We start from the raw sequence: 12620 nt of genomic DNA on the forward strand, positions 1-12620 counted from the left end.
CTGAGGACCAGAGATGGGGGTAATACTAACATACACCATCATGCCCAGCTTTTTCGGTGAGATGGAGTCTTGCCAACTTTCTGCTAACCCAGGTCTTTCTGATCATCTGCTGACATGAGCCACCAAGACAATCCTCTGCTTCTGATTGTTCACATCGAATTTCTACTATTTGTAAAAGAGAAAGTATTAATAGCCAAGGGTGGTTTAATTTATATATCAACAAATATTAAGTGTTCTAACAAATGGGTAGTTTAATGTCTAGTATAATAGAGAAAAAAAAGGAATTCCAAGAAATGTTCCACTACCCTTGAATCTATTCCATCATTGTCACCTGTTACCAATATGACATCAAAGTTATATGATAATGTGTAGAATGAGATTATTCTTTTTCTACATATTTACTCAGTTCTCAGGAGCTGAACAGTGACATAACAAACTAGTTACATTTTAAGCAACTAGAAGTAATAGGACTGTAGTAGGAAAGAACATTTCTTGAGTCTAGTCTAAGGAACATGTGAGAATTATGAAAGGAATGAACATTAGAAAAATTAGCCAAATGAGCTGGGAACGTGGCTTAGTGGTGCTTGCCTCGCATGCATGAAGCCTTGGGTTTGATTCCTCAGTACCACATAAACAGAAAAAGCCAGAAGTGGCATTGTGGTGTTGTAGAGTGCTAGCCTTAAGCACAGAGAGGCTCAGGGATAGTGCCCAGGCCCTGAGTTCAAGTTCCAGGACTGTCAAAAAAACAAAAGCCAAAACTAAGGAACTTTTATAGTACTGGGTCTTGAACTCAGGGTCAGGGTGCTGTCCCGAGCTTTTTTTTTTCAAAAGTAGTGCTCTAAGGAACCCTAGTGCACTGTTGGTGGGAATGTAAACTAGTACACTCTGGACAGCAGTCTGGAGGTTCCTCATAAACTAAACATAGATCTTCCTACAACTCAGCCCTACCACTCCTGGACATCTACCCAGAACACCACAAGCCAGGATATCATAAAGACACTTGTACATCCATGTTCATTGCTGCACTATTCACAATAGCCAAGTTGAAGAAACAGCCCATAGGCCCTACAATAGATGAGTCGAAAAATATGATACCTATACACAATGGAATTTTACACAGCCATTAGAAAGTATGTCATCTGCAGGAAAATAGACTTATAACAAATCATGGTAAGTGAGGTAAGCCAAGCTCAGAGACAAATGGTCCATGGTTTCTTTCAAATGCAGAAGCTAGATCTAAAATACACCAGGACTTAGGGGCAGGGAATGTGGCTCAGTGGTAAAGTGCTTGCCTAGCATGCATGGGGCCCTAGGTTCGATTCCTTGGTACCACATAAGATTAATGAAAGAAAAAGAATCATTAAAAAAAAAAAAAAAAAAAAGTTTTGGGGCTGGGAAGGTGGCTCAGTGGTAGAGCACTTGCCTTGCATGCTCAAGGCCCTGGGTTCGATTCCTCAGCACCACATAAGCAAAAAGAAAAAAGCCGGAAGTGGCACTGTGGCTCAAGTGGTAGAGCACTAGCCTTGAGCTGAAGAGCTGAGGGTCAGTGCTCAGGCCCAGAGTTCAGGCCCCACGACCAGACCCCAAAAAAATAAAAAAAAATAAAAAAATACACCAGGACATGATAAATTATACAGGCATTCCCACGGATACTCTTAGGAGAATACAAATGCACAATGCCTATGTGCAGCCCATCATACAAAATAGTATTTATCAAAATGAACTGGAGGAATTGGAAACAAGAGGTTTCTTCCTTGGTGCTGTTTTTGTTTTCATCTTGCTTATTCATTTATATATGTTTGGAAGTGTAAGGGGAGGCATAGAAATGGAGGGACAAAGGGTAAACAAATGCAGCAGTGGTACTTTCTAGACAGTCTGTTGAAAATGAACTATACAACTTGTGGGTGGGCATGGGAGATAGCTTGGGAAGGGGTGAGTTTTTTTGTTTTGTTGGTCGTGGGTCTTGAACTCTGGGCCCAAGTGCTGTCTCTCAGCTCTTCAGTTCAAAGCTAGTGCTCTACCACTTGAGCTACAGCACCACTTCCGGTTTTCTGGTGGTTTACAAGAGTCTCAAGGACTTTGCTGCCCAGTCTGGCTTTGAACCGCGATCCTCAGATCTCAACCTCCTGAGTAGCTACGATTACAGGCGTAAGCCACCCGCACTCAGCGGGAAGGGGTGACTTAAAGGAAAATGTAACCCAAGCAGAAGGTAACCAAAAAGATCACACAGACAGAAGTCAAGTAGAAGAAAAGATTTATTGCCAGCAGAGCTGACAAGGCCAAGTTCTCATGAGGAAAGGGAGAAAATGGCGCCATGTGGCTCCTTGGAGGCCCCTTTTATATCATTGGGCGCAAGAAGTGAGAGGTGCCTGGCCTACTGCACAGGGCAGCCATCGAGGGCAGAAATTAGGTCTGTGAGCTGGGCACTTCCTTACAGTTACATTATCCAAAAAGAAATGTACTCTTTACCTATGTAACTGTAACCATCTGTAGATGACCTTTATGAAAACGATTTAAAGAATTTTAATAAAAGTGTGCTCTTAGCCAGGCACTGGTAGTTCATGCCTGTAATCCTAGCTACTCAGGAGGCTGAGATCTGAGGATCACGGTTCAAAGCCAGCCAGAGCAGGAAAGTCTGTGAGACTCTTATCTTCAATAAACCACTCAGAAAACAGGAAGTGGCGCTGTGGCTCATGGGTAGAGCGCTGGCCTTGAGCTGAAGAGTGCAGGGACAGGGTCCAAGCCCAGAGTTCAAGCCCCATGACTGACCAAAAAAAAAAAAGTGTGCTCTTAACACTTGAGCCACAGCTCCACTTACAGCTTTTTGCTCATAAACTAGAGATAATCTCATCGTATTTTTCCTGCAGGACTGGCTTCGAACGGGGATCCTAAGATCTCAGCCTCCTGAGGAACTAGATTACAAGCTCAAACCAACCTACATCCAGCACTTTACAATACTTTGACAAAGCAATTACAGAAAAAAGTCCTATCATTCAGGAACCTTGATTATGAGATTCCAGATTTGGGGATTTGAGTCCTATCTCTAAACACTATTGTTTCAATCAGCTTAATGTTTTGAGTTTTCCCAATTCATGAAGATGCAACCCAAATATGTGAAGATCACATTAGGGATATCTAATATAAAGGATAAAAATAAAAACTACCACCCCAAAAATTATCTAGCTGAAGCTATACAAATGCAATGTTTTGAAATCGGATTAAGGGTTAGATATCTTTCAACCTAAGCCATTGGATCACATGTTGAAGAAGTGTATTTATAAGTTATCTTTACTTTTGACCCCGATTTTTGTTATTTTCTGTCGTTGGTGCAGTCACTGATAAACACAATTTCCGGCATTTTCAACGACAGGGAGTGAAGGGCCCAGTATTTAACACCTCTTTCCCCAAAATTAGTCTATCTAGTTCAAGATGCCAATTTGGAAAGACTCGTGGTGAGCACAGATTTCACACAAAATGCAAGTACAGAGCCTCCAAGTTCTGGCTGGGCTGTTCTTGAAAAGAGGATGCAGAAAAAATGGCTTTCAACACCCAAACGCTGCAACAAAATGAGAGAAGGGGGGTGGGGGGGAGAAAGATGGGGGAGAGGGAGAGAGGGGAAGAGAGGAGGGAGGGAGAGTTAAGAGTTGCAGGATGACTCCCTGCTCCCTGAGCTTGTACAAGGGGACACCTGGAAGGCGGGGTCACCCTCCTCCCCAGCCCTTCCCCCGGCCTGGGGAGCGACCTCGATAACAAAGAGGTCGCAAAGGCTCAGAGCCAAGGTAGAGAGGCTGCACGCGCCTCCTAGGCCGCCACTGATCCAATCCACACCAATCCCCGCCACCCAAGCCAAGCGCTAGTGACCAAAGTTGGAGACCCCCACCTCGGTCGGACAGGATCGCTAATTTCTCTGGCCGTACCCAAGAATCTACATTCGAAACTATCTCCTGAACCATAAAACGGTTCGAGGAAGTTGGAGAACAATCACCTCACGCTCAGGACCAGCGTAGAGGCCGCGACGCCTCAACCTAGTTTGATGCTTTCCTTTGATCCCGCCCCACTTCTCCACGCAGATTGGCGGCGAGGAGCATCCCTAGCGCTGATTGGGCCGCGGCGGTGTCGTTCCTGGTGATTGTCAAGTTCGGCTGCTCCATAGTACCAAATTTATCTTCGGACCTGGACCACGCCAGCAGCGACCCGGCTGTCTATGGAGGTGGCCTAGGAGGTGTCGCTGAGCTGACAGCGTCCCCCGGCCCCCTACGTCCTCCCTCCCTATTTCGTTTTTCGCCCCTCTCTCCGTTCTCCCCTCCCGCCCCCGCCCCCAGTCCGCGACGACTGGCTCTTGACCCCCGCTCAGGCCTCGATGAAGGTGAGGAGCAGCGGCTAAAAGCGGTCCCCTCCGAAATGGCCGCTGCCTTCAGCACTGTCTAAAATGGCGGTCGCTGCCTCAGCTGGGGCTCGTGGTGCTGCCGGGCGGCCCAGCCGCGGCCACGTCCGTTCTCCCCAGCGCTGCTGAAGTCGGAAAGAAGGTGTGGGGTGCTAAGATGATTTCCTCCAGGTGGTCCTCCGGGACGTCTGTCCGGGTGCCCTGAGGCGGGGGTGGGCCGGGACCGGACCGGAAGCCAGCCCGGGCCGCGACGGCCTGCGGGTGGCGCGCCCCGGTGCCGGGGAGGAGCTGAGGGCCGGCCGGCGCGGGCCGCGCGTCCAGTGGGGCGCGCGGACCTGCATGTCGGGCCCGGATGGGCTGTCCTTACCCACCGGCCTTGGCCTCTAGCACTGGCCGGTACTGCGACCCTGCCCTCCTGGCCCTGCCTGAGGGCGGAGGGGAAAGGATCGCGTTACTTGTCACTAGCGGTAGCCGGAACTAGAGATGGGGACAGCTACCAGGAGGAGCGTGGAAACGCCAAAGTAGGGAGGACAGGTCCTCCGCCCACAGAGATTTGGGAGAAGCACCCGAGAAGTGGTGGGGATGGAGCCCCTTCCCATCCGCGTTTTGAGAGCAGCGTCCTCCTGTTCTCTGTGCCTGCTGATAGCAAGGCAGGAGGAGCCTAATCTTTTCAGAGGGACCAGCGACACCACAAAGTTTTTTGGTTGGTGGTTTGCTGTCCAAATCCAAATTGGGACTGTGGCAGAAGAACCTACTGTTGTTTCATTCCCCCAAAATAGGTTTTACTGCTGCTTGCTTCAAGTTTAATTTTCTGGCATTTGTATTGTCAATCCAGATCTCAGCCCAGCCCAATTCCTGGTACTAGATTGGATTTTTTGTTTGTTTGTTTGCTTGTTTGTTTTCTTCCAGTGAGGAACTAGCAAGTAGTAGTACACGGGAAATGCAGTCAAGCTTTCGGAGCTCTGTTCTTGATTCCTCACTTAAAAGATAGGTGGCTATAATCTCTAAAGTGGAGTTTTGTATATATTTATGTGTGTGTATACATCTATACACACACACACATACACACATATATATCCTAGTTCTTGTCTTGAAGATTAGATGAGTTAATCCATATTAGGAATTGAATGTAGTTACTGACACATAGTAAATAATGATTATTCAGTAAATAGTTGCCATAGAGATGGATTATTGAGAGGACAAATATGGTTATGGCCAAAGGCATATATTTTTAATCTAACATGAATAATTCCATTTTAGATATCTTAGTTTTAAAAACATTTAAATGGAGATGTACTTCTTAAAATTGTATTTCATTTTGGAGAAATTACACACACAGACATATCCATATATATTTGGGCTGGTCCTGGGGCCTGAATCAGGGCCTGGTACTGTCCCTGAGCTTTTTTGCTCAAGGCTAGAGCTCTACCACTTGAGCTACAGCTCCACTTCCAGCTTTTTTGGTAGTTAATTGAAGAGTCCCATGGACTTTTCTGCTTGGGCTGGCCTTGAACCATGTTTCTCAGGCATGACCCACTGGCACCCAGCTAAAATATATATTTTATGAAGATAGTGGGAGAAATAGCTTTTGAAAGCCGTTAAATTGCTAGAATTTTAAGCAGGATGAAAAAACTTTCATTTATACTTTACTAAATGCTAGGCATCTTGTGTTTCAATCATTTGTACTGCCTAGGTCTAAAATGTGATAAGTGGTTGTCTTGTAATTAGTTCTGCTTGTTAAAATGTATAATTTTAATTTTTTTCGTTCTAGGCTTTTGGTTCTTTACCTTCCTACCCCATCTTTTAATTTTGTTCTTTTGAAGAGTCTGCATTTCAAGCTGCCAAGGTGGAAAGTGTGACTGCAGAAGATAATATTCCTCATTTCAGGTATCCTATCCTCTAGCTAATAGAACTTTTTTTTTCTGGTTGGTAGTGGGGCTTGAACTCTGGGTCTGGGTGCTATCCCTCAGCTCTTCAGCTTATGGCAATCACTCTACCACTTGAACCATGACACCACTTACTGTTTTCTTGTGGTTTGTTGGAGATAAAAGTCTCACAGACATTCCTGCCTTGGCTGGCTTTGAACTGTGATCTTTAGATCTCAGCCTCCTGAGTAGCTAGGATTACAGACAAGAGCCACCCGGTGCCCAGCTAATAGAACTATTTTGATTGAAGTTTAAATAAAAAATGGCTGTATTTACATAGACATATTTGTATATTTTAATACAAAGTTTAACTCAAGCTTAATAAAATTAGTATTCATTAGAGGATCTTAAGTTTGTATTATTGTCACTTTTTATTATATGAGAAGTAATTAAAATGAGAGCTTATCTTTAGTTCATGATTAAGTTTTCACTTCTATCATAATGGAAGCAGAGTAATCAGTAAAAACATACATTATTTTAAGTCTTAATTTGGATAATGTAAACATATATGTAATTTTTATATCTGGAGAAATAGTCTGACTTATGGTCCACAGCTTACCAAAATACTACAAGAAATATTATATGGGGTTGGTAAATTATAACCATGATGTTTATCTGTTCTTTTATCTGTTGTTTATGGGCTGCTATCATGCCCCAGCTAGTGTTGAGTAGGTGAATAGAAACCAGATAGCCCACAAAATAAAAACTTGGCAGTATGGCCCTTTCCAAAATGTTTGCAACACATACTATGTGATAAATTCCCAAAGATCCTTTTCTTAAAAATAGGCTCATCATCTCTTATTTATTGCTTAGCTCAATGATTCCTGTATTTTTGGTAGCATATTAGTATTCTCTAAACTGACTGTTTTGAGAAAAAGATTGATGCTGACAAGTTTTTCTTTATAGTTTATTTTGATAGAAGCTTATTTAAATGTAAGTTTAAGATTACTAAACTCTTTTCTATAGCTTTATTTTTATGTGATAATCTACCTTTAAGAAAGGTGTACCATACCAGAGAGCACCAGGAAGTCGCATGAGAGATCACCTGATAAGCGAGCGTGTGATGTTCCATCTTCGCATTGATTCATAGGCAGCATTTACAAATTAACTGATTTATTACTGTATATATCATCTCTCATCTTCTTTTTATCCTGTCTTACAATTTCAACACTTTTGTGATGCATTGTTTAAATTAGCCATGTTTTGTACTACAAACTCATTGCCCATGGATCTTTTGCTAAAACAAGGAAGTCTTAAACAAGAAGTAGAATCTTTTTGTTACCAAATTGTCTCTGAATCAAGCAATCAAAAAATCGGAATATTACAAAGTGAAGATGAACAGTTACAGCCTTCAGTTTCTAAAAGACCAGAAGGTGAGCTTTCCAGGGTCAAATTTATGTCCAGTTCCAATAAAATAACAACATTTAGTAAGAAACCAAAAAGGAGAAAATATGATGAAAGTTACTTGTCTTTTGGATTTACTTGCTTTGGAAATAGAGATGCACCTCATGCACAGTGTGTGTTATGTAAGAAAATTTTATCAAATAGTTCTTTAGCCCCTAGTAAGCTTCGAAGACATTTAGAAACTAAACATGCTGCATATAAAGACAAAGACATAAGCTTTTTCAAACAGCATCTTGATTCACCTGAAAATAATAAACTCCCAACACCCAAAATTGTTAATACAGATAATGAAAGTGCTACAGAAGCATCATACAATGTAAGTTACCATATAGCCCTGAGTGGAGAGGCTCATACTATTGGAGAGTTGCTTATCAAACCTTGTGCGAAAGATGTGGTGATGCGGATGTTTGACGAACAATACAGTAAAAAAATAGACGCTGTACAACTCTCAAACAGTACTGTTGCACGCCGAATTAAAGATCTAGCTGCTGACATTGAAGAAGAGCTTGTTTGTAGACTGAAAATTTGTGATGGGTTTTCACTGCAACTAGATGAATCAGCAGACGTTTCAGGACTTGCTGTGTTGCTTGTGTTTATTCGTTATAGGTTTAATAAATCTATTGAGGAAGACCTACTCTTATGTGAATCTTTGCAAAGTAATGCTACTGGTGAAGAAATATTCAACTGCATTAACAGTTTTATGCAGAAACATGAAATTGAATGGGAAAAATGTGTTGATGTTTGTAGTGATGCTTCTAGGGCAATGGATGGGAAAATTGCTGAGGCTGTCTCCTTGATAAAATATGTGGCTCCAGAAAGTACCAGTAGTCACTGCCTGTTATATCGACATGCACTTGCAGTTAAAATAATGCCTACATCTCTAAAAAATGTGCTAGATCAAGCAGTACAAATCATCAATTATATTAAAGCTCGACCAAATCAATCTCGACTACTGAAAATTTTATGTGAAGAAATGGGTGCTCAGCACACAGCACTTCTTCTAAACACAGAGGTAAGGTGGCTTTCCCGAGGTAAAGTTCTTGTAAGACTTTTTGAGCTTCGGCGTGAACTCTTGGTTTTCATGGATTCTGCTTTTCGACTATCTGATTGTTTAACAAATTCATCTTGGCTGCTTAGACTTGCATATCTTGCTGACATTTTTACTAAATTAAATGAGGTTAATTTGTCAATGCAAGGGAAAAATGTTACAGTTTTTACGGTGTTTGATAAAATGTCCTCATTGTTAAGAAAATTGGAATTTTGGGCCTCATCTGTGGAAGAAGAAAATTTTGATTGCTTTCCTACACTCAGTGACTTTTTGGCTGAAATTAATTCTACAGTTGATAAAGATGCTTGCAATGCCATTATGCAGCACCTTAAGGGTTTGCGTTGTACCCTTCTAAAATACTTTCCTGTAACAAATGATAGTAACGCTTGGGTTAGAAATCCATTTATAGTAACCGTTAAACCAGCCTCATTAGTAGCACGGGACTATGAGAGCCTGATTGATTTAACATCTGATTCTCAAGTAAAACAAAATTTCAGTGAACTTTCACTGAATGACTTTTGGAGTGGCCTAATTCAAGAGTATCCAAACATTGCAAGACGTGCAGTTCGTGTACTTCTTCCTTTTGCTACAATGCACCTGTGTGAAACAGGGTTTTCATATTATGCTGCAACAAAAACAAAATACAGGAAAAGACTTGATGCTGCACCTCATATGCGAATCAGACTTAGCAACATTACACCCAATATTAAGCGGATATGTGATAAAAAGACACAAAAACATTGTTCTCATTAAAACTGAACGTTTTGCATGTCACTTGATAACCAAATGTAAGATGAAAATAAAAGATTATTTACTTCATTTCTGGTATTTGGGGTCTTAAGAAAACTAAGTCAAAAAATTCAAATATGTTATTATTGGCATTTCTTTACACTAAGAAAACTTGATGATTATAAACTGGGAAATGGTGATCGGCAAGATAAAATTCCAAATCTTTTCCATAACACTTTAAAATCTAATCCATGCTCTTATTTCTAACAATGCTTGCCCTGCCACCCTCCACTCCCATGAAACTTCTTGACATTCGGAAAGCTTATTATAGTCCTGTATTCTCAGGTCTCAGAAAACTGTCCCCATCGTGCTTTCTGACAACTCTATTTGCGTTTAATACTTTAACTTAATTTGCCTTAGGTGTTATCAAGGTTGTTTATTTTTCTGTTTTGATCCTGTTTTATACAGTTATATTTTATATGTCTGTCTCAACTAAATTCTGGACCAATGATTCTTCCATGTTATTACACTAAGTTCTTAGCAAGTCTTATCCAGCTGTGTCTCCATTTTCTAGCAGAACGTTCTACTAAAGGAGATGCTTCACGCCGGACGCGGGTGGCTCACCCCTGTAATCCTAGCTACTTAGGAGGCTGAGATCTGAGGATCTCGGTTCAAAGCCAGCCCGGGCAGGAAAGTCCGTGAAACTCTTATCTCCAATAAACAACCAGAAAACTGGAAGTGGCGCTGTAGCTCAAATGGTAGAGCGCTTGCCTTGAGCTGAAGAGCTGAGGGACAGTGCTCAGGCCCAGAGTTCAAGGCCCACGACCAACAGAAACAAAACAAAACAAAACAAAGGAGATGCTCAGTAAAGGGAAAAAAATATGTTGATGAAGATAACCAACAAAATATTGAATAAGGATCTCCTACTTTATTGTGTCCTATATACACAATGCTCCTTTTGGGGGGCTTTGGGTTTTTTGGTTGTTTTGCTCAGTTAATCTTCTAGGTAGAATTCAGTGTGATCATTTTGCAGAAGTCATTGAGGATGTTATAGTTCTATGATTTGAACTGAACTACAGATGGAGAGGGGAAGTATAAAGAAAATTTCTTAGGGTTGGGATTTAGCACAGTATAAGAGCCTTGTCTGGCAAGTACAAGGCCCTGAGTTCAGTCCTCAGCTCTAGGGAGGAAAAAAGGAATAATTTCTAGTTCCTATATAGACTATTGCAAACTCAATATATTCCAACCTAAATTAATGATACATGGGTTTATGTGCCTATTTTACTACCAAACTTTCTGGTGCTTAGAGTTATCTCACTTGTAAAATTATAAATATACTTCTTTTGTAGAGTGCTTGTAAGGATTAAAATATATATAAAGACTCTTAACAGTGAGTGATAAGCAATAAGTGTCTATCTCCTCTGCCATGTCTAATCATGTCCAGTTAAACCTGGCTACAATTTTTACTTCTAATCTGAGTTTTCTCTGAGGAGAGTCTTGCTTCAACCTATTGGATGACAGCAAATTCTAATTACTCTAACCTTGTTACAGTTACCATGACTGAATCTTGAAGAGATTTCTATTTCTTTTTCTTTTATGGTTAAACACTGCCTTTTTTTTTTTTAATTGATTGTGGGGCTTGAACTCTGGACCTGGGTGCTGTCCCTCAGCTCTTCAGCTCAAGGCTAGCATTCTACCACTTGAGCCACAGTACCATTTCCGGCTTTTTCTGCTTTGAGATATCGAACCCAGGGCCTCATGCACTCTTATCACTGAGCCACCTTCCCAGCCCTAACCACTGCCTTTTAAAAATGGCTTTCCAGGCCTGGGAAGGTTGCTTAGTGGTAGAGTGCTTGCTTTGCATGCATGAGGCCCAGGGTTTGATTCCTCAGCACTACATAAGCAGAAAAAGCTGGAATTGGTACTGTGGCTCAAGTGGTAGAGCACTAGCCTTGAGCTGAAGAGCTGAGGGACAGTGCCCAGGCCCAGAGTTCAGGCCCCACAATTGACAAAAAATAAAAATGGCTTTCCTATTATAAAAGCCCAGCAAAGCCAGGCACCAGTGGCTCATGCCTGTAATCTTAGCTACTGAGGAGGCTGAGATCTAAGGATCATGGTTCAAAGCCAGCTTGAGCAGGAAAGTCCATGAGACTCATGTCCAGTTAACCACCAGAAAACTAATGGTGCTGTGGTCCAAGTGGTAGAGAGCTAACCTTGAGGGACAGCACCTAGGCCCAGAGTTCAAGCCCTACAACTGACAAAAAAAAAAAAAAAAAAATCCAAAGCAAAGTAACAACAGTGTCAATCTCCCTTTCTTGCCTGCTTAGAAAACCACTTGGTTATTTTTTCCCTGAACAACATCCCTGAGACTAATACTGAAACCTATGTTGACCATTATTTATAAAAGATGAAGTGTGGGCTGGGAATGTGGCATAGTGGTAGAGTGCTTGCCTAGCATGCACAAAGCCCTGGCTTCAATTCCTCAGTACCACATAAAAAAAGAGCCAGAAATGGTGCTCTGGCTCAAGTGGTAGAATGCTAGCTTTGAGCTGAACAGCTGAGGGACAGCACCCAGACCCAGAGTTCAGGCCTTATAACCAACAAAAACAAAAACTACTCAATGAGTTTAGTCTTCTAGTTTAAAAACAGAAACATCAGCCAGGTACCGGTGGCTCACGCCTATAATCCTAGCTACTCAGGCGGCTGAGATCTGAGGATTGAAGTTCAAAACCAGCCCAGGCAGGAAAATCAATGAAACTCTTATCTCCAATAAACCACCAGAAAACCAGAAGTGGCACTATGGTTCAAGTGGTAGAGTGCTCCCTTGGACTGAAGAACTGAGGGACAGTGCCCAGGCCCAGAGTTCAAGTGGTTCATGGCCGTAATCGTACCTACTCAGGAGGCTGAGTTCTGAGGATCACAGTTCAAAGCCAGCCTGGTCAGAAAGGTTTGTGACACTCATCTCCAGTTAACCACCAAAAGGCCAAAAGTAGAGCTGTGGCTCAAGTGGTGGAGCACTAACCTTGAGCAAAAATGCTCGGACAGTTACCAGGCCCTGAGTTCAAGCACCAGGACTGGCACACACACACAAAAGTGAAATAGCAAAGTGAAATAGAATGCTATACCTACA

At 42.1% G+C, this 12620-nt stretch overlaps 1 protein-coding gene across 5 annotated transcripts; it reads left to right on the forward strand.

Moving 5' to 3' along the window:
* Positions 1–4191: 4191 nt before the first annotated feature.
* Zbed5 (zinc finger BED-type containing 5) lies at positions 4192–9580 on the forward strand. 5 transcript variants are annotated; one of them, XM_042691641.1, is made up of 3 exons: positions 4192–4366; positions 6156–6271; positions 7276–9580. In XM_042691641.1, exon 3 carries the CDS (start codon positions 7508–7510, stop codon positions 9512–9514), a length of 2007 nt encoding a protein of 668 aa, XP_042547575.1. In that variant the 5' UTR covers positions 4192–4366; positions 6156–6271; positions 7276–7507; the 3' UTR covers positions 9515–9580. The 5 variants fall into 5 exon arrangements, with proteins under 5 accessions (XP_042547575.1, XP_042547574.1, XP_042547578.1 ...); XM_042691640.1 differs by having other exon boundaries at positions 7307–9580; XM_042691644.1 differs by having other exon boundaries at positions 6208–6271.
* The last annotated feature ends 3040 nt before the right edge of the window (positions 9581–12620 follow it).

The sequence above is a fragment of the Dipodomys spectabilis genome, unplaced genomic scaffold (assembly GCF_019054845.1).
Source record: "Dipodomys spectabilis isolate Male_0828 unplaced genomic scaffold, ASM1905484v1 ptg000145l, whole genome shotgun sequence".
NCBI classification, from domain to species: domain Eukaryota; kingdom Metazoa; phylum Chordata; class Mammalia; order Rodentia; family Heteromyidae; genus Dipodomys; species Dipodomys spectabilis.